This window comes from Mchenga conophoros, linkage group LG3, assembly GCF_057382185.1.
Source record: "Mchenga conophoros isolate Kocher_MC1m ecotype Shallow Benthic linkage group LG3, M_conophoros_male_GT1.1, whole genome shotgun sequence".
Lineage (NCBI taxonomy): Eukaryota > Metazoa > Chordata > Actinopteri > Cichliformes > Cichlidae > Mchenga > Mchenga conophoros.
In genome coordinates, this window is record NC_140528.1 from 14,678,464 (window position 1) to 14,698,679 (window position 20,216).

Sequence of the window (20,216 nt, forward strand, 5' to 3'; positions counted from 1 at the left end):
ATCGCCTGAGCCAAGGTGTGTAACTGGGTGTGGGTCCCAATCAGCCAGAGTTTTGGGTGTGTTCATTGTGAAACCTGGCCCCACCTTATCATGCGAATTCCTGAGGTCAGATGGCCCAGGATGTGAGTGGGCGTTAAGGCGTCTGGGAAGGGATCTCAAAACTGGATTATAGATGGCAGAGAGTTGGTGTCGTAAACTCCCGCCTCTGTTCAAAGATGGTCGCTCACAGTGGACATAGATGGCTTCTTTCACTCCTCTTTCAAACCATCTGTCCTCTCTGTCCAAAATGTGAACATTGGCATCCTCGAAAGAGTGTCCTTTATCCGTAAGATGCAGATGGACTGCTGAGTCTTGTCCTGTACAGGACAAGACTCAGCAGGTGAACAGCAGGTGAACAGTCGCCCTTCACATCAGGTTGTCACCAACACTCGACATTTTTAAAAGCCGGTTGGAAACACATTTGTACTCTGTAGCTTTCAATTCTGACGAGTCTTTATAGTCATTACTGTGTATGTTTCCTATTTTCTCTCTACTCTGTGCAGCACTTTGGCTCAACCTGTTTTTAAATGTGCTGATAAATAAATGTAGATTTCTTTGAATAAAACAGTGGAGCCGAGCTTTGAGCTCAGTGTGTAACAGTGTGTGTGTGAGAGCCATGTAATGTCCATGTGTGCATGCTGACTGTGCTGCTCTGACCCCCCTCCTCCTTTCAGGGTGGAGCCTGCTGGAGTCCGATGGTTGAGACCAGGTCTGAGGAAGTGTAAGTGTGTTTTTAATGGGATTCATGAAAACAAAGCAGCACACATTCAACCATCTTCATCATGTCAGGAGTCATCATCAAAGTGTCAATCAATGAACAGATGATGGATCAATAACTGCAGCTGGATTGTGTTTGTTCTCTCCATCAGATTCCTGTCAACTCACAATCGACACAAACACAGTGAACACAGAGCTCCAACTGTCTGACAACAACAGGAAGGTGACACATGTGTGGGAGGTTCAGTCATATCCTGATCATCCAGACAGATTTGATGATTATCAGCTGCTGTGTAGAAATGGTCTGACTGGTCGCTGTTACTGGGAGGTCGAGTGGAGAAGAAACGTTTGTATATCAGTGAGTTACAGAAGCATCAGAAGGAAAAGACACAGTTATGACTGTGTGTTTGGATACAACGATCAGTCCTGGAGTCTGTACTGTGATTATAATGGTCCTCGTTATGTCAGGCACAATAACAGAGTAACATCCATCTCCTCCTCCTCTGTCTCCTCCTCCTCCTCCTCCTCTGTCTCTAACAGAGTAGCAGTGTATGTGGACTGTCCTGCTGGCACTCTGTCTTTTTACAGAGTCTCCTCCGACACTCTGATCCACCTCCACACCTTCAACACCACATTCACTCAAACTCTTTATCCTGGGTTTATGTTCTTGTCTCGTGGTTCCTCAGTGTCCCTGTGCTGAGTGGAGTGTAAAGAGTGTCTCCTGTTAGAGAAACACTCTGACTGTTGAACAGATGGTTCAGTCTGTACATGTCTGTCTGTCAGTCATTGTGCAAATGTGCTGCAGTCAGCTGAGACTGAAGAAGTCACCTGATCAGTGAGCAAACGTTTCTGAAAACGTCCAGATGAACAGAATCAACCTTTTGGGATCAGCCAGCAATGCAGCATCATTGTTGTTCAGCTTCAGAGGTTTGCAGGAATGAACTGATGACCAGAAACAGCTGCAAAGTCCAAGAAAATACCAGCTGGAGTTCAGCTGCATTTGAAGAAGTCAAAGAAAAGTAATGATGGCAAAGGGCGATGTTTTCTTCCAAAGAACTGAAAACATGGTCGACGCCTCATTAGAAGAATAATCTGGACATTTGTGAGGAACTCTAACCAAGAAAGCAACGTCACACAGATCCAACAGACAGTTTCCATGACTGGAAGTGTTCAGTGTAAAAATGCTACATTGCATTATTGCATCCTCACCACAGGAAGTGCTGTTGGCACCACTGATGTTTCACAGTGACTGAGATCTTCAGTGGGGGTGGACATGCTCCTGTACAGACCTCTGAGGAGAACCAAGGTGCAGTCAAAGAGTCCAGTCTGTCCTCACATATGTGAACATGTGGTTTCATCAGGTCTGCTGTCAGCTAGCAGGCTCACATCAGAATCACTGTTCCTGAAAAACACAGTCTGTGTGACATCATCAGTCAGCTGATGGTCCCAGATCTGAATGGTTTCTGTCTCTACTGAGGAAGTCAGAGAATATCACTGAGGTGTGGATCAGGTCTGAGTGACCTGTGGAGGGACAGCTTTAAACAGTCCACAGGTCTCACGTCCTGCTCAGTCTGGTAGTAGATACCTCGTATTGTTCCAGATGTGCTGACGTCACCAGCAGCAGCAGCACAGCTGTGTGATACGATGAATCTCAGTTACTGATCCAACACACAGTAAATACAAAGATCAGGATTTATGAGAGTAATCATTATGAGTCTGAACACATAATCACTGAATGTTAGTCTCCACAATAATAAGCTAACACAAGCAAACACAGCTTTCAGCTCTTATTTTGAAACTGGCTTATTTAGAGAGCTGTGATGTGAGCGTGCCTGGCTCTGAGGCACTTGGGTCAGCCTCTGTTGTTTAGAAGTGTTACAGACTGTGAATGACACAGACCTGTCAGTTTTCATGTTTGTCTGTAACACAGCTCAGGGGCTCCATGCTGAACGCATCCATCCAGTGTTATTGATCCAGGACTGATACCAGCATTGGGATCAATACTACAATACACAATCACATGTGTCCACGTGATGCAGTTTGAAGAGCAATAAGATGTCTCTGTATGAGGAGGCGTGGTCACAGGAGGTTCACAGAAACTCTGCAGCAGCATCATCAGCTCACATGGAAACTTTGATGATTCACTTCTGTGGTGTTTTTACAGAAACACGTCACAAAATTAGCTCCACCTGGTTTGTGAGCTTTGAGTTTCTTGTCTTCATCCTGGATTCTTGTGTTGCTGTTTTTACACACAGCAGATATTTCCTGGTTGCTTCCTTGATGACCACATGAAGCTTTCTAAAGCTTGGATTGAAAACGCTTCATTACTCAAAGCTTTCCAACACAGGCCTCTGTGCTGCCATCTGGTGGACAAACATTTGAAGTGCAGCCTGAAGCTACAAATAAAACTGCTTCAGCTAAGTTTATATATAACATACTATAACCTATATAACTATATGTATAGTGTATTATGTAGGTGTTAGAGCTGGGGGTAGAACTGCTGATGGCCTGGTTGTTATTTATGTTCCCCATGGTTCACCAGCTCTCACACAACATCAGCACCAATGATCCACGTCCTTATAAACCTCTGAATCAGGTCCTGAAGCAGTGATGTCCTGAGTGAAGACCTCACTGATCACATGACTCTGGTCACCTGGACTCAGTGTTTCTGAAGCAGTGTGCTGGGTTTTTAAAAATACGTGGCTGCTACCTGATTTTGGGCCCACAGAGGAAGACGACTCACTCACTCTTCTTCACTTCCTCTTTAAACATGTGGAAGGAGAGCAAAGTGCTGCCAGACTCTTATTTCTGACAGGAACAGAAGAAACCACAGCAAACTGTTCCAGTTCTTCATCTTCATCACAATCTGTTTATTTCTGATGGTGTCTTCAGTCTGAGGGTTTGAAGTTTCCATGTCTGTGTGATGTGTGGTGTGAAGGCTGCTGGTTAAACTGGGACTCACTGTTTAAAGCACTGAGTGCTCATAGAGAGATGCTCCATGAGTCCCAGTACAGACTACAAACATGGTGGAAACTTAGCTTTGATATCCACACACTCTGCACGTCTGTGAGTAACTGTGATGAAGATGTGCAGAGATCTGTGTCCAAACAGGAGAAAGACTGTAAAGACTCTGTGCTTCTAACAGCCTCTGTTAACATATGTGAGGCTGTTTGTTGTTGTTGCCATGGAGCTTTTCACTGTTTGCGTCAGCAGGTCATGTGATCAGGTTTGTTCTGTGAAAGCTGGACGATGGTTCAGTGTCAGGGTTTGTTTGCATTCATCAATAAATATCTAAATAAATCAAAGACTCCATGTTTGTTCTTTCATCATGTGACCTCTGCTCATCCATCTCTGTGTGTATCAGGATACATTTAGTTCATAATACACAGAAAAATCAGAGTTATTACCTGTAATAAATGTGAAAGATTCCTGCAGTGATAACCAGGCAGGACTGAAACACATCCAAGCTGTCACCACGGTAACAGCACCGTCCATCCACAGGTGAGGGGAGGAGCAAAAAGAGGGACTTTCACCATTTCATACTAAAAACACTAAACTAATGTTTCTAATATGAAACAAATAAGCCCACATTAATGTGAGCGTTTATTAAATAATAATAATCATGATTTCCTCCTGATCTCATTTCCATAGCAGAGAAAACTGTGGTGTATATTGAGGTGAAGGGTGTGGTCTGTGGCTCAGGTGTAGAGTGAGGGTGGGGTGCACCACAGCAGCATGCTGGGACTGCTGAGGGTGGAGGAGGGAGTGATGATGACATCAGAGCTGCAGCACAGAGACCAGTGAACACACAGTCTGTTCATCTTTGCATAGATACAATATACAGCACAATATTGAATGACAGACACGCTGTGGGAGCTTCCACAGATACACTGACGTCAGCATCCAGAGTCCTCCTGCTGCTCCCCCCTCAGAGCCCCGTGATCAGCACCAACACATTCAGTTAGATGACAGAGTCCAGCTGCAGCTAGAATCAGCTCCCCTCTGTGAACAACAGCACAGCGTCAGTGTTTCACACTCAGTGAAAGGAGGAAACAGCAGAAGAACACCATGTGTGCTACGTTTCCCAGGACACACTACAAACTGCACAAATACAGAGCAGCACGTGGAAGGACCTGGAGCTGCATTTACAGAGAAAAGACAGCGTGATGTCCTGTATGGACAGGTGGAAGGAACCAAGTCCTCAGCTGGAACACTCGTGTTTGTCCACAGACAGGAAACACAGCAGGAAACTTCCTCACAGAAGTGCAGCTCATGGATAACACACTTCCTGTCAGTCAGAATGAGGCTGGAGCCAAACACAGAAAGGTGTTTTTGTCCAGATGAGCCCAGAGAAGAAACACGAGTGTTCACAGACATCAGAAGCTCAGAGAGGTGAAACATGAGGTTGGAGTCCTCGTCAGCATCCAGAAGAGCTGCTGTGAAACCCTGAGTACTCATGACAGACTCTGATGGCACAAACACATCATAATTCAAACAGAAAGACAAACATGGAGCTCCTGATCCTCCTGCATGAGAACAAGCTGACATGAGCGCTGTGTCTGAGAGTGTCTCCCTGTCACAGTGACAATAACACAGCTGCTGCTCACAGTCATTAAACTGACCTGAGGTCAGCTGTGCTCCTTACATATGAACCATGTGACCTCACATCAGTGCTGTGGATGACTGTAGTCATAGAAGAGTAGAGCTGTAGCAGGTGGTGTGAGGAGGAGGTGGTGTATTCTAGTTAACACAGTACTGAAACACTCCAGCAGAGGGCCCTGTTAAGTCCTTATTGTAACACAGTTACTGTGTGCAGTTATACTTCATACATAATCTGCACTTATTTCCATCAGACATGCTGTCAGTAAATGATTGGTTTCTATTGATTCTACTTCCTGTTGACTAGTTTGATGACAGTGAAACAATCACAGCTGATTGTGTGATGATGTAAACTGTCACTGTTACATTCAGTGTGTGTGACATAATGTTAGTGCAGGCTGATAACAGCCTGGTTCTGTTAGAAACACATGAACGTGTACATAGATCAGTGTGTGTTTAACATGAGAGCTTCAGCCCTGCTGATGTGTTAAATAAAGACATGCAGGAAAACTGATGAGAATCTGAAATAACTCTTTATATTTATAATGTAACTCTGCATCAAAAGAACAACAAAGGATCCCAGACAGGTTTCTGTGAACAAAGACCATTCTGATGTTTCTGTGTTTCTAACAGTTTGACATTATTAGTCAACAGACTGCAGTGAGCAGCATTTATAAAGAGCTTCTATATAAAGATATGACAGCTGTTTGACAAGTTTATCACTCTGTGTTTGGACCTGATCAGTCCAGCTGTTTACTTGAAACATGTTCATTTACCTGTTCTGTTATATTCATGTTCTTGTCTCTGTTGAAAACACATTTTAATGTCCCTCAGATTTTTCTCCCAGATGAATAAATATAAAAATGACACAAACTGACTGCAGCTACTTTTTGTCCTTTCTGTCAAAAACCTTCATGTGACTCATGAGAGACACGTTTCAGCTGTTTGTGACAGATCAGAGGCCAACAAGTCATTTATAACACTTTCCATCATTGTTTAAAGTTCTCAGTGTTTCTGTGTTGCTGCGTATAGGATCTCCCAGCATCATCACTGTGCTGTCCAATCATTGTGTGCGAGGTTACCCTTATAGTGCGATGTGTGTTTGCACAAAGAGAAGCATGTGTGTCAAATATAAATAAGCACAGAACAGAAACAGCTGCTCGTTTCTTCTGTTTAGAGTCAAGTTAGTGTTTTGTGTCTTTGTTTGAGGCCTGATGTCAAGCAGAGGTGTGTGTAACTGCACTGGTCTGTTATATGTGTGAAGTGTGTGCTTCTCTTCAGCATCATCTTTGTCACTGCTGATTCCTTTGTGTCATCATGTGTTGAGAAGAGAGAACAGTTATAACGGAGGAGCAAAAGGAAGCCCTGAAATCTGCATCAACAAGGAAGTGTTGGCTCACCAGTGATCCCAGCAGAGCCACTGGTTTGGCTCCAGTTGTTCTAGATTCAATGATGTTGTTGCTACAGATACATGTCAGCATCTTTATTGTAGTAAAGTCTTGTAATCTGAAGATAGAAACAAGGCAGGAAACAGCTCCATGATCTGATCTTAATGATGTTGTTTTTATTTCTGTCTGTCAGAACTGGATTGGAAACTATCAAAGGTCTAAAAACAGCCTCAACCCTCCCACAGAGCAAACTTTACACACGTCATCTTTCAGCTACAATCTTTGTTGCAGGTGTAACCGGTTTCTGCTTCATCCCGCTGCAGCAGTTTGGCCCAAAGAGACTCCTTGACTCTGCGTTGTGTTGTGTTTTTAAGAAGACAAGGAGTCTCTGATCGATCGTTGCCACTTTATTTCCTGAATGGAAACAACGGAAACACTACGGCAGAACATCCCATTAGCATTCCGCTTTAGCATGCAGTTTTACACAATAATAAAGAAATTAAAAGTACATAAAACTGGTGTTGGACATGTGTCCACTAAGCACTTATTAGACTCGGTGCCCATCAGCTAATCAAACATGTTTTATAGGTCTGTACTACTTAGCTATATTGTGTGTGGAACTACTCACTACACTACATGGGCTACATATTTATTTATTATACAGGCTATACAGTACATAACATCAAAACTCACATGTTTTATGTAACCAAAGTGTGTAATCATGTGGGTACAGACAATAATTAAGTTATAGACTATATTTATATGAAAAACGTGTATACTTACTGCATTTGAATTATTTTAACCATATGTAACCACCTGCATATGTGTTTGGGGGGGAAAAGGCTTTGATTTTGCCACCCCAAGAAAATTTCTCTAGATCCGCCCCTGACTCGAAGCGGCCGCCGGTCCGAGTGTCAGGTGAACTGAAGTTCAGGTAAGAAGTTATGACCTGCAGTCTATCTGGGTCAGATATAAACCAAGTTTAGGTGGAGTTCATTTTCCTTGTGCTGACTTTTTACAGTCAGTTACAATAACTCCTACTGCGTGCTAGCTAGCATGATGGAGTTTCTATACTATGAAGTTACTGATGTTGAACTTTATTTTGCACAGCTGCCTCTTCGCTTCTGTTTCTACTTCAATCATGAAACTGATCAATGATCAGCTGATAGACTTTTCTCTCTTGTTTGTTTATCGTCCACTTTGCGCCAGAAAGAAGAAACCAGCGGAATCTGAAGCAGTTCAGATTCTGAGCAAACTAAAGAATTAGAAGCTCCATCAACTTTTAGAAGTCATGGATTTTCTCTACTGCAGGTGAAGGCTGATGTTTTCCCAGTGAATTGGTGAGATCTTCAGCATTCATGAGCTGGAAATTTGTCCTGGAACAGCTGAATGAAACACAGGTTAGCTGCAGTTCTGAATGTTGTTTCAAACTTACATTCTGCCTTTAAATTAACTAAAAAAACATGTTTTTAGTCCAAAGATCAGCAGTTATGCTAATGTGCCTTAGTAGCTACCATCAATTACACAAGTCAATCAGTAATAACAAAGTTTATAGAGGTTTAAAGAACCAGCCAGACATTATGACAGGATGCTGTTTACCCTGTTTACAGATTTTAGGTGGTTAACATTTTTGTCCTTATGTTGGACGTGGAGAAAAAACACTTCTCTTTCTCACCTGCTGAATCATCAAATAAGTGAAGAGCGCCACCTGCTGTCCAGTCTGTGCCACGCAGTCAGGGTCGTTACATGAACCGACTGAAATAATAACCACACAACCCTGTAACCACCTATCTGACAAAGCTGTTGTCTGTAAAAGTAACGTTAAATGAAATGTTAGAGCAAATGGAACCTGAAAGCAGCTGAGGAATGCTGTGACTGTTATACTGCCACCATGTGGTCAGTTCAGCCTGACCAGTTCAGATCTGGTCAGGCTGAACTACAACACTATTCTCTGTAATCTTCATCGAGCAGGCTGTTCAAAAACAAGAGTCAGGAAGTGTTTAATGGTCCTCAGATTTGTGATTTCCTGAAAAAAGGCAAACATGTTATTGATTATTGATTGAATAGTCTCTTAAAATGATGTCCTTGCACAGGTCAGGGGTGTTACTCTGTTACTATTTAACACTGAGCAGCTCCACGGCGGTGTGTGCAGTGTTGCATTAGGACAGCGGTTCCCAAACTTTTGTCTTACAAGACAAATCCTGCAGGGAGACCTACCTCAGCACTTGTGCAAGTGAAACCAAAGGGAAGATTTGCTTCACCATATTTTCTTGTCTTTGGCTTAGAATGAAGTTGGTTTGGAAACATATTCAGCGATGCTTCATCTCCTGCTTTGCGTTTGTGTGGGCGCCCTGTGCTAGCAGTGTCCAAGCGTTTTTCTTTTGTTTTCGTCCCTTTTCATACCGCGCTCCCCCCCCCCCCCCTGCAATGGCCAGAAAGCTAGACACAGGTGAATGGACTCAGATGCGAAAACCACTCAGAGACGCAGAGCGTATGAGCGAAGCAAACAGAGTCTGAGAGAAAACAAAGTGAACAAGAATGCAATAATTACAAAACACAACGATTAAGCGTGAAATAATTCAATATACTTAAACCTTTCTGAGAATTGCTGTGAACGAGTATAGAACTACTAAAGTGAAAACACAGCCTGACTTCTTCTATGAAGATACTAAGAATGAGCGTACCACTATACTGTGAGCTCAGCTTGACTTCTTCAATGAGAACACTAACATGAGAATACAAACACTTTACTGTGAGCGCTACCTCACTTCTATGAGACTACTCGAGTGCCTCTATTACACATTGAATGCAACTTGTATTCTTACAGGCAACACAACACAGACTGAGAAACAGGGTGCTTTGTAACCACTGTGTCTAACTGGGAGGTGGGGTCCATGAGGGAGTCTTGGGGCTCTCACAGACCTGAGTGAGGAACCTGACACCGGGTAAGGTCCAGTGCAGTAACCGAGAGATTAGGCCAGCGAGGAATTAGGAGGTGGAAAATTCTCAAAGTCACTGCAATGAGGGAGACAGGGGTTAGCAGGTGTTCCAGCCATTACTGCAGTGAGAAAAGTGTGAATTTGAAAACAGTCGTACTTCTTTGCGGGAGCAGGCGAGGCATGGAGGGGTAAGAGATCTGGGAGAGCAACAGGGAGCGTCCAGAGAGTAAGTCTGTAAGGATCCGGGGGTGGGCAGGTGTTAGCAGTGCTAACGTTCAGAAGCACTTACAGACTGGAGGCAGCTCCTTATGCACCTCCTCACTCTTCTTTTTAAAGAAAGCTTCTTGTGCCCGTCATTGAAGTGCTGTTGCTGGTTACCAACCACCAGTTTGTTGGACCCAGACCAATCAACACTGACAGATTACAGGTGCTGACGCTGGACCTGCCAGAGTAGCGCTCTGCTGTGGTTGGGTAGTTGGGTCAGAGGTGGGAGTGTCTCTGATGTGATGTTGCTTCAGATAAACTATCAATTCAGGTTCCTGAAACATTTCTCCCTTAATAAACATTTCATTTAGTTTTCTAGTGCCTCGCAGAGCCAGTGGGTCTTACTCCAGTCATCTCGAAGTGTCTCGAGAAACTGGTCAGAACTCACACATTCGTTGCTCAGTTCACAGGAAGAACAGTTCAGGATGCTATAGCCCTCCATACAACCGTAGCTCACTTAGAACAACAAGACAGTGACATCAGCCTTGTCTTTACTGATTTTAGCTCGGCTTTTAACACCATAATCCCTGCCAGACTGGTAATCCAATTACATGACCTCACCTTTGTGTGTATTCTCTCCCTGTTTCTCCTCTCTCCCAGCCGCGGGGTTTGTTTACGGAGGTTCGCGCTTCCGGGGAGGGCGTGGCTCGGATGGCCTTCCACCCGGAAGCTCCTCCGCACAGCTGTGGCCTCACCTGCACTTGATCGCTCTGCCATCTGCTTCTAATCAGCCTCCATCTTAGAGCTGTGGTATTTTACGGTGTGTTCACACTGAACGCGATAGACGTCATCAAAACGCACCAGACGCCCCTAACTTGACGCGTGCAAATTCGCACATCGACGCGTGTCCAACGCGAATTCATCGTGTGTCAAAATATGCAATTTTGACGCGCGTGAACCAGAAATGTGGGAGGAACGTGGGAGGAAGTTGTGCCAGATGGTATCTTTGCTAGTTGGCAGCTGTCGAGCTAGCGTTTGAAGAGAGAGTCTCCTTTCTCTATTTACTGTGGAGAGCAGAGCTGCAGCGTAAAGGACATCCTCGCCGTACCCGCGTTTTGTCTTCATCTGCCTGCCACTTTTGTGTGCCTTTTTCCCTCGCGGTGCAGGTGTGTATTTCCAAATGAAGCTCATAGTTATGGGTGTTTTTGTGCTGTTTTTTTTATTGGACGTGATGGTTATCAAAACCGACACGGAGGAGATTTGTCAATCAGGCTGCAGAATGCAATGCTGTACTGTGCAATAAAAAATCAGCGAAAAAGCGAAGCAGTGACGGATGAACACTGTGTGCTGTTTATTAATAAACAATAAATTCCTATATGACAACATGCATAAAAGCAGAACGGTATTTGTACGTCAGTGGGAAAATAGCGGTGGCTTGCTAGCTTTTGTGCGGCTTCCCCGGGTCAGTGAAAACTTTCAAAAGAGAAATGAATGAACTTACCAGTGTTGAGAATAGATTCCTTAATGTACATCAAAGTTAAAGAGAATATAGTTGTGATTGCTTGCAACATTATAATATTGTGGTAATGGGTGTAAGGATACAAAATAGGCCTGGGATGGAAAGAAAGAACTGAGGTGCAGGCAGAAGGACAATCAACCCCCAGGACAGTAGCAAAAGTTACTGAGGCTGAGGAGCAGACAAAGGGCAAACCGACGCTACCATAAAAGGTGGTGGGGGTCAGGGTGTCAGCACCCTTGGCCACTGTACTAGTGTATTTCCATTGTGGGGGTGTTTACTGTAGGGGGGAGGAGACCAGAAGTTATAACTGTAACTGTTGTGTGGAGTTCTTTCGATCAGCCTTTAGCATAGGACTGCATAAGAATGCAGTGTGCTGATCTCCTGATGCATCTGTAAGAATAATGGGTAATAAAAGGATTGTGTAAAACATGGAAACATCTCAGAGTGATCTCTACCAGGACCAAACGAATCGCAGAGACCGGCGTTGTCTCAACACCAGGTTGCCCGATCTCTTCACATATCTTCCTCCAAGCTCGTCCTTTATATTCCTGTCTCGGTACAGAAAGCAGCTGGTGTCGTACAGCTCCGGGTTGTTTGCTACGGCGTTGATTAGCCTTCCCTCCATTGAAGAATGAAGGGCTTTGGCTGGATCTGCCCCTTTGACCTAGGTCACAGCTACGTCACCAGGCTCCTGATTGGTTGTCGCCGCGGGATTTGACGCTGGAGTTCAGATTTTTCCAACTCGAGCGGGGGACGCGATACACGGGTGTACACAAAATGCAACACAAAAAGTGATGCGCGTGGTTTTATTCGCGAGTCAAATGCGCCAGACACGCTGCTGTGACGTGCTGCTGTGACGCATTTTCACGACGCAAATCTGCTTCCGAATTTTGGCGGGACTCGCAATCGCGGATCATCACGCTTCTACATTGACTTTACATGTAAAGCTGACGCTCTGGTCGCGTCGGTGTGAACACACCGTAAGTGCGGTGCAGGGTGTGATTTCAGAAAACAGTCGGCTTGTTGGCAGTCTCCCAGGATTGTTGTTCCCGCCTCTTTACCTTCTGTTTTTGTTCCTTTGTAAGGTAAAGACCCTACAATAGTACAAAGAAAACAGAGACAAAGCTGAGTCTCTGGCTATGATTCCCCTCCCCAGTGTGTTGCTCGTGGTGTCCTGAGATAATGTTTTGATGGGACCGCTCCATGGTGCAGATCGGTGTCCCAGTGAGTGAGAATTTCCTCTCCAGCTTTTAAAGAGAATCAGAATCAGAATCAGAATCAGAATCAGAATGGGTTTATTGCCAGATGTTGAGGTTTACAACATTAGGAATTTGCTGCGGTGCTTCAGTGCAAACAATAAGAATTAAAGTGCTATGTAGAAAGAAAGATATGTGCATGAGATATACATGAGATATATACATGAGAATAAGAATTAAGAGTGCTACGTAGAAAGATATATACATGAGTGCAGGTGGTGATCAGTGCCAGACATGAAATGATGCAGTGACACAGCGTAGGGTCATGTGTTAGTGGCGGGGACAGTCATGTGGTTATTGTTCATGTGTCCAACAGCAGAGGGGAAGAAACTGTTCTTGTGGCGAGAGGTTCTGGTGCGAATGGACCGGAGCCTCCTGCCTGAGGGGAGCAGGTCAAACAGACTGTGTCCAGGGTGAGAAGGGTCAGCTGAGATCCGGGCTGCACGCCGCAGTGTCCTGGAGGTGTACAGGTCCTGCAGAGATGGGAGTCTGCAGCCAATCACCTTCTCAGCAGAGCGCACAACACGCTGCAGTCTCTGTTTGTCCCTGATAGTGGCTCCAGCGTACCACACGGTGATGGAGGAGGTGAGGATGGACTCGATGATTGCAGTGTAGAATTGCATCATCGTCCATGTTGGCAGGTTGAATTTCTTCAGCTGCCTCAGGAAGTACATCCTCTGCTGGGCTTTCTTGATGACGGAGGTGATGGTGGGCTCCCACTTCAGGTCCTGGGTGATGGTGGTACCCAGGAAGCGGAATGAGTCCACAGAGGTGATGGGGGTGTCAGTCAGGATGATGGGGGGGAGTGGGGCTGTGTGCTTCCTGAAGTCCACAATAATCTCCACTGTCTTCTGGGCATTCAGCACCAGGTTGTTGTGGCTGCACCAGGACACCAGACGTTCAACCTCCCTCCTGTAGGCAGACTCATCCCCGTCAGAGATGAGCCCAATGACGGTGGTGTCATCTGCGAACTTGATTAGCTTGACAGACTGGTGGGTGGAGGTGCAGCAGTTGGTGTACAGGGAGAAGAGCAGAGGAGAAAGAACACAGCCCTGAGGGGAGCCGGTGCTGATGGTCCGGGAGTCCGAGACATTCTTCCCCAGCCTCACGTGCCGCTTCCTGTCCGTCAGGAAGTCAGTGATCCACCGGCAGATGGGATCAGGCACATTCATCTGGGAAAGCTTGCCTCGGAGATGGTCTGGAAGGATGGTGTTGAAGGCAGAGCTGAAGTCCACAAACAGGATCCTGGCGTAGGTTCCTGGGGAGTCCAGATGCTGCAGGATGAAGTGTAAAGAGAGCCCAGTCTGTGGTTATGGAGTCACGGATTTACACACTTGCTGCTTTCTCAGACTTCAGTGCTCTCCAGATGTGTTGGGGGTGTTCCAGGTCATGGTTTAGAGCATGTGCTGACCAACATCTTCAACCTCTTCCTGAAGCAGTTGGTGGTCCCCACATCCTTCATCATCATTCCCGTCCCCAAGAAACCAGAAGTCTCAATGTTCTGGCTGAGCAGGAGAGGACACTGCAGTGACCATGACAACCAACTTATGCATCCCACTGTTGCCAGGAAGAAGGATCATATGAGGACAAACAGCAGAGCCAAAGGAAAGAGATCATCTCTCACTCATGGCTCTCCTCCACTTTAACACCACCAGGGGGTGCTGTAAGCAGCCTGTTCTACAGGGGCTTGGTCTACAGGGGAAAGTAGCTGTGGCCAAAGCCCCGGCTCCACACATCAGGATCCAACACCAAGACTGAACAGTGTGCCACCATCACCTGTAGAATATCACAGCCTGGTGTCAACACAAGTAATGGAGACATTTCATTGGCCACACCCACATCAACAGGCGCAATAACAGGACTGATGGTTGGGAAAAGACAAGTGGTGCTGACAGTGGACTCATCTCTGTGCTTGTCCTGCTAGACCTCAGTGCAGTAGAAAAGAAAGTGGTGGATCTATGTTTCTGAGTGTGGGGCCATCAAGAGGCCACAATATTCATAGAGGGGCCAAGTATTACTCCAGCAGCACGTACAATGCTCATTCTAACTGCTGTTTCCTTCTTATTTCTTTGTATACATGCAGCTCACACTCGACTGTGACTCCTGACCGTGTTTATGGGACAAAGGTTTTGTTCTTTACATTGTCTTTCTTCTATATAATTGTTAAACATTTAATAAATATGTCTACAAAAAGATTTTAAAAAATCTGACATTTCACACAGACACCCAAATGATTTCTGACTGATGAAGGGGGCTGAAGGTGCCCTGCTCTTGCCCAGCTTCTGCTGCTCTCTCCCTGCTCACTGTCAGCAGCTGGCAGCCTCGGTCCTGCCTGAGACTCTTCATGTCATCTATCAGTGCCAAAGAATATGGGAAATAGCAACCAGCACATGAATCAGCATTACATTCATTAGTGAAGTGCTGACGTTCGTTCCTAAACTTTGGGCCTTAATTAACATCACTGTGAACTAATGTTTGCTTTGCTTCTTAACCAGTGAAGCAGCGAGGGGCTTTCTGAGGTTCCTGCTCGTAAATGCCCAAAATGAGTCGAGTATTTCTCTGCAACTACAAACTCTGTTTTCATCAGAGGTGTAAATATTACAGCACTGTGTCAGAGTCACTTAGGCTGGAACACAGAAAAAGGAAGTAGATGTATTTATTTTTAGATTTTATTGCCTGGAACCACTTTAAAAATACGCTTTGGGTCACAATTAACTCCAGAAAACCAGGAATCCACATATGAACATTATCTGTGCAAAGATTTATGCTCCTGAAGGTAAACAGTGAAAACCTACAGCACTAAATGCACAGATAGCCAGGCGTTTCACATTTTGGTACCATCTGCCAGTTTTCATTTCTTAGGTATTTAAGAGCAGAAATGATTGAATTTTATTTACATGCTTAAAAATGTTTGCTTTTGAATATTATTTGAAGAATTACCCACACACTCAGGCACTTTGGGCCTGTTTCCCTTTGCACAACCGAGTGTTGGAAACGGGCCTTTTCTCTTTAAACTCTGAGGGGCTGTAACTTTGGCTTCTATTGGCAGATTTGCATGATTGACCCTCTTTTTAAAATAGTTTTAGCCAAGAGAATCAAGCTAAAATCACTGTTTTTACGTCAGGTCCACCAATCAGAAGTTGCAGAGCAAAAAATACACGTAACCATAAATTTACAACACTCACCCTGGTCCAATCAAATGTCTGTAGCCAGGAAAAATTTGTGATTTTCGACGGGAAACGGCTCTGAGGCATTGTGGGAGATCGAGTGAGGAAGGGAAAGTTCTGGACTCCCGACTGGATGTTCACACGTTGGAAGGAGCTTTACATTATATTTTATTGAACGCTGTGCATATTTGTGGTCTGCTTGTTTTTACAGCTGGTTCGATGAATTTTGGTCGGAGCGTGATGAAACTCGCAGTTTTGGAATCTGTGAGATCTCAGCTTTTAAACAATGTTTTGCTATCTGCAGTTTTGCACTAACGAGGCTGCGTTGTGTTTGTTGTGAAATGACGTAACGGCTCCTAACTGTTTGTTGTTTTCGCTGTATTTGGAGGTTGCAGAAATGGTTTAAAGGAGCTTTTAGCTGAGATTCAGTTTTTTTTAGGTACCACACACGCCGGGACTTATATTACAAAGCTCGTGTTACAGTCGATTAAACGGGATCTCTCCACCAATACCGGGAGCATTGGGGCTCATTTAATGTTTGTCAGACTTAAGCTACATGACAGCTGTGGGTAAATACAGATTTATGACATACCAACAAACTTCTCAAAATGTAGACTCTAACCAGTTGTCGGTTGAAAAGCTTTCATTGCAGGATGTTCAAATCTTCTTCTGTAAGATTTCACACTGGAAATTCCTATTTTTCTCATTAGCACCACTAGTGTTGGGACTTGGATTTGAATCTGATGAGCACTCCCGCAAAGGACAGATGAGTGACAGGACAGGGGCACTTCAGGGGGCCAATCAAATTTCAGCTGGGACCAGTGCCCCTGTGGGGCCATCCCTGGAACCACTCCTGGCACCATCATACCGCCACAATGGTCATTTAACTCATCTCGTCAGCACACAGATGCAGTCATTTCTAACTGTCGTTAAAGCAGGAGAAGGCGCTGCACTATTCTCCTAAATTAGACCATTCAGACAGGATCACGTCACACGAGCTGATAAGGAGAAGACAAAACTGGAACCCACGACTTTGTTGAGGGTGTTTTTTGCAAAGGTCTTTCTACAAATTCACATTTTCAAACTGCTTCAACATCTCTGTGGTGGGGCATGGTCTGCGGTGCTGTGCAGGGAGGGCGGACGCACCTGCACAGCATCCTTAATCGGACCAGTCCGAGCGCCACCTGGAAAGGATTGGGGAGCTGGCGGCGCTGCTCTGGGCCTGGGCTCCACCCCCACAGGTGTGTCCCGAGGACAGTGAAGCGGTGGAGGAGCCGCGTGAGGCAACTCAGCAGCCGGAGGTGGCAGACGAGGCGCGCGGGGATCTGTGCCTGCCAGAGGAGGGGGAACAGCCGGGTGAAGGGCTGCTCCTGCCGGGAGCGGTGGATGAGCCGCTCCGACCGGAGGCGGAAGACGAGGCGCGCGAGGGTATGTGCCGGCTGGAGGAAGAGGAGCCGCGGGAGGGGCTACTTGAGCCGGAAGCAGCAGCAGGAGCAGCAGCAGCTGCAGGAGGAGCTGTGCGAGGGGCTGCGCGAGCCGGGAGTGGCGGCGGAGGGAGTAGTAGTGACGGAGGAGTCGCGCAATGGGCTGCTCCAGCGGGGAGCGACGGCGGTGATGGATGGGCCGCGCAAGGAGCTGGAGGTTCCCGTGCCAGGGGAGCCTGCTCGAGTGGAACTGGCGCCACGCTTGAGATCGCCGTGCTCACCAGACCGACCTCACCACCACCAGAGGCCAGTACACACCACACCTCTGCCCAGCCACCTGTGAGCTGGGGCTCACGACTGTGCCGGCCGCGCCAGGTGCACCTGCCGCGCCGGGTGCATCTGCCACGCGTCCAACTTCCGAACCAGCTTGGCCTGCGCCGCTGGATTCGCGGGCGGCCACCTGAACTTGCACCTCCCCGTCGCTTGGCCGGGGCGCCAGCTGTCCGGGCTGATTCCCTTTCCCACTGGCGGTGGGTGAGTAGGTTCGGCCGGATGGTTCCCCGGCCTCAATCGGGCGATGAGGGTATGTGGTGGGGCGTGGTCTGCGGTGCCGTGCAGGGAGAGCGGACGCACCTGCACGGCATCCTTAATCACGCCTGCCTAGTTAAAAACACGGGGACTCAGGGGTTTGGGGATTGTTGTGGTGAGATGTAAATAAAGATGGCTCTGAATGATACTCCGTGGTCCCGCCGTGCCTTATTCTCGCCACAATCTCACTCTGTGTATTCGTGTGTCTCTGAGCTTCGGTGCAGGATTATCATTAAAATGGTGGAAAAATGAGCATGATTGCAACGACCACGGCACAATGGATCAAGTTACAAAAATTAAGCGATACTGACCAACGCACCACAACGACTGTGTCGCACGACACAGGATGTGATGTCACAACTGGTGCGAGACTTGCTGGCCTGCTCCAATGAGGGTTGTTTCCGGGGATGGCTTATTCCTCTTAGTTGCGTGGTCGGGGTTCCCCCAGGTGTCGGGTGGTTCTTGGGGTCCAGAGTCCCATCTTTGGCTTTCTCTGAAGTGGCCGGCCTCTGCAGTGGTTGGCTGGCCGCTGCACTGGACCGCTAGTACTCCTTCCCCTGGCTGTGGGAGCTCCATCTGTGGCAGCAGGTGGAGACCCATTGTGTACATCTGCTTCACCCTCGACTTTTCCCCCACCACCCTTCTTTTCTGTCCCTTTTCTTTCTTCTATTGATCTGCTTTCTTCTATCTTTCACTGATCTGGCCTTCACCCTGTCCACGCTATAACATCCACACAGGGGGCTAACGGCATTCTGGCCAGACAGGAGCTCTTAGTGGTAAATCCTGTGGTTTATGCATTTATATGACACATTTAGACCAGAAACACTGGATCTTTCTTAGGCGCAAATAATGATTTTAACTGTCTAAAACTGAACGTCAAAGCTCTTCAGAAGTGACAACAACAAACAGATCCAATCCTGATCTGTTCCACTGCACAGGTGGACTCCAGTCCAGACCTGGTCTACAGATCTGGTCCAGAGTCATGTTGCTATCGGGGCTGTGTGACAGTATATGCTGCTCTTCTTCACTGCAGTCATCACATCACGTGGTTCTGTAATCAGCACAAACACAACCTGAACATCATCCACTGGATTAAGAAGATTCACAGCAGTCATTTTATTATGAACTATGTGATTTTGTTTCTGTTGCCACTGTTTTCAACTCAAAACGTGATCGTTTATTTTCTAGTATTTTTTTTTTGTTTGTTTTTTTGCCTCCCATTTGGTTCTTTAGCCGTCAGAATTGTTGTCTGAAGACCAACAAGGAGACCCAGTGGATTTACTTTGCCAAATAGATCATCACGGCCTTGCTGTATTGGTCCATTTGATCGACCTTTGTTGTTATTATTTATTTTATTTTCAGTTGTTACAGACGGGACAGACAGAAGCAGGCATGGAGGCTGGATCTCCTCCATGCCTGCTTCATGCCCTGGGGGCGGGGCTATGGCTCTCTACATCCTCTTGCAGACCATTACATGTGGAAACCTTTTGAATACAAGCGCGCTGATCCACACAACTGTGCACACGGGTGTTCACTGTTCATAGACATAAACTACACCTCTATTGGTGCTATTTCCGAGCACATTGTGCGCTGTCGGTCCTGCTTGCTACACAACAGCATTCAATATTTAGTATTTACTGCTGTTTACACTTAGCTAGATTAACGTGATGGTGTTGTGTTTAGTATGTTGCTCTGTTTTTTTTGCTTGTTTTCTCTTCTTTTTCTCTCAACAGGTGATCCAGGAGATTTTTTTCTCTTCTTTCTCTTTTTAAGTTTCCTTTCTCTCTGTCCCTCTTCCCTTCTGTTTTTCTTTTCCTTCATCTTTCTTTCTCCCTTTCCGATCCCTCAGTCATGTCTGTCCCGTCTATTTTCTAGTTTTGACCCTTTCACGCATGAATTATTACAACCTCAATCAGGATTTTTTTCTTAAGTGTTTTTATTCATCTTTAGGCATGAAAAAAGATTTTTGAACTTCATTTAAACGTGTACTTTTCAACAGTGTTTTTTACATGTCCAGTTAGGTGGACAACAGGTTTTGACAGGGTATGGAGGGACACATCAGTGTCCAGTGTAGTGGTTTATGTGCAAGTATACCATCAACACTGACACAAATACAAGCCTTTGAATAGCTGTAACTGTAGTGACCACTGTGTGTGAAAGGGTTAAGTGATCAGGTTTAACAGATCAGTGATAAATCTGTGCTGTTGGATCAATAATGAAACAGACTGCTGTTAGAAATAACTCTGATTCTGCTGTTTATATCCTGATCAAATAGATGATAAATAGTTTCAGTGCGTAACTCACAGAAAGAAGCAGAACAGTTCACATCAGGCTGAAACCTCTGCAGTGTCTTCTTGGCTTCGTCTCTAAATTTTA

The 20,216-nt window shown here is 45.9% G+C and overlaps 1 protein-coding gene across 1 annotated transcript in view; it reads left to right on the forward strand.

Moving 5' to 3' along the window:
• Positions 1-4,049, forward strand: part of LOC146577371 (NACHT, LRR and PYD domains-containing protein 3-like) — a 42,962-nt gene extending 38,913 nt beyond the window's left edge. Inside the window, exons 13-14 of the mRNA XM_085253717.1 lie at positions 714-760; positions 909-4,049. Of these exons, the coding sequence (XP_085109843.1) occupies positions 714-760; positions 909-1,456 (595 nt within the window). The 3' untranslated portion in view covers positions 1,457-4,049. The remainder of the gene's footprint in view (positions 1-713; positions 761-908) is intronic.
• Positions 4,050-20,216: the final 16,167 nt, after the last annotated feature.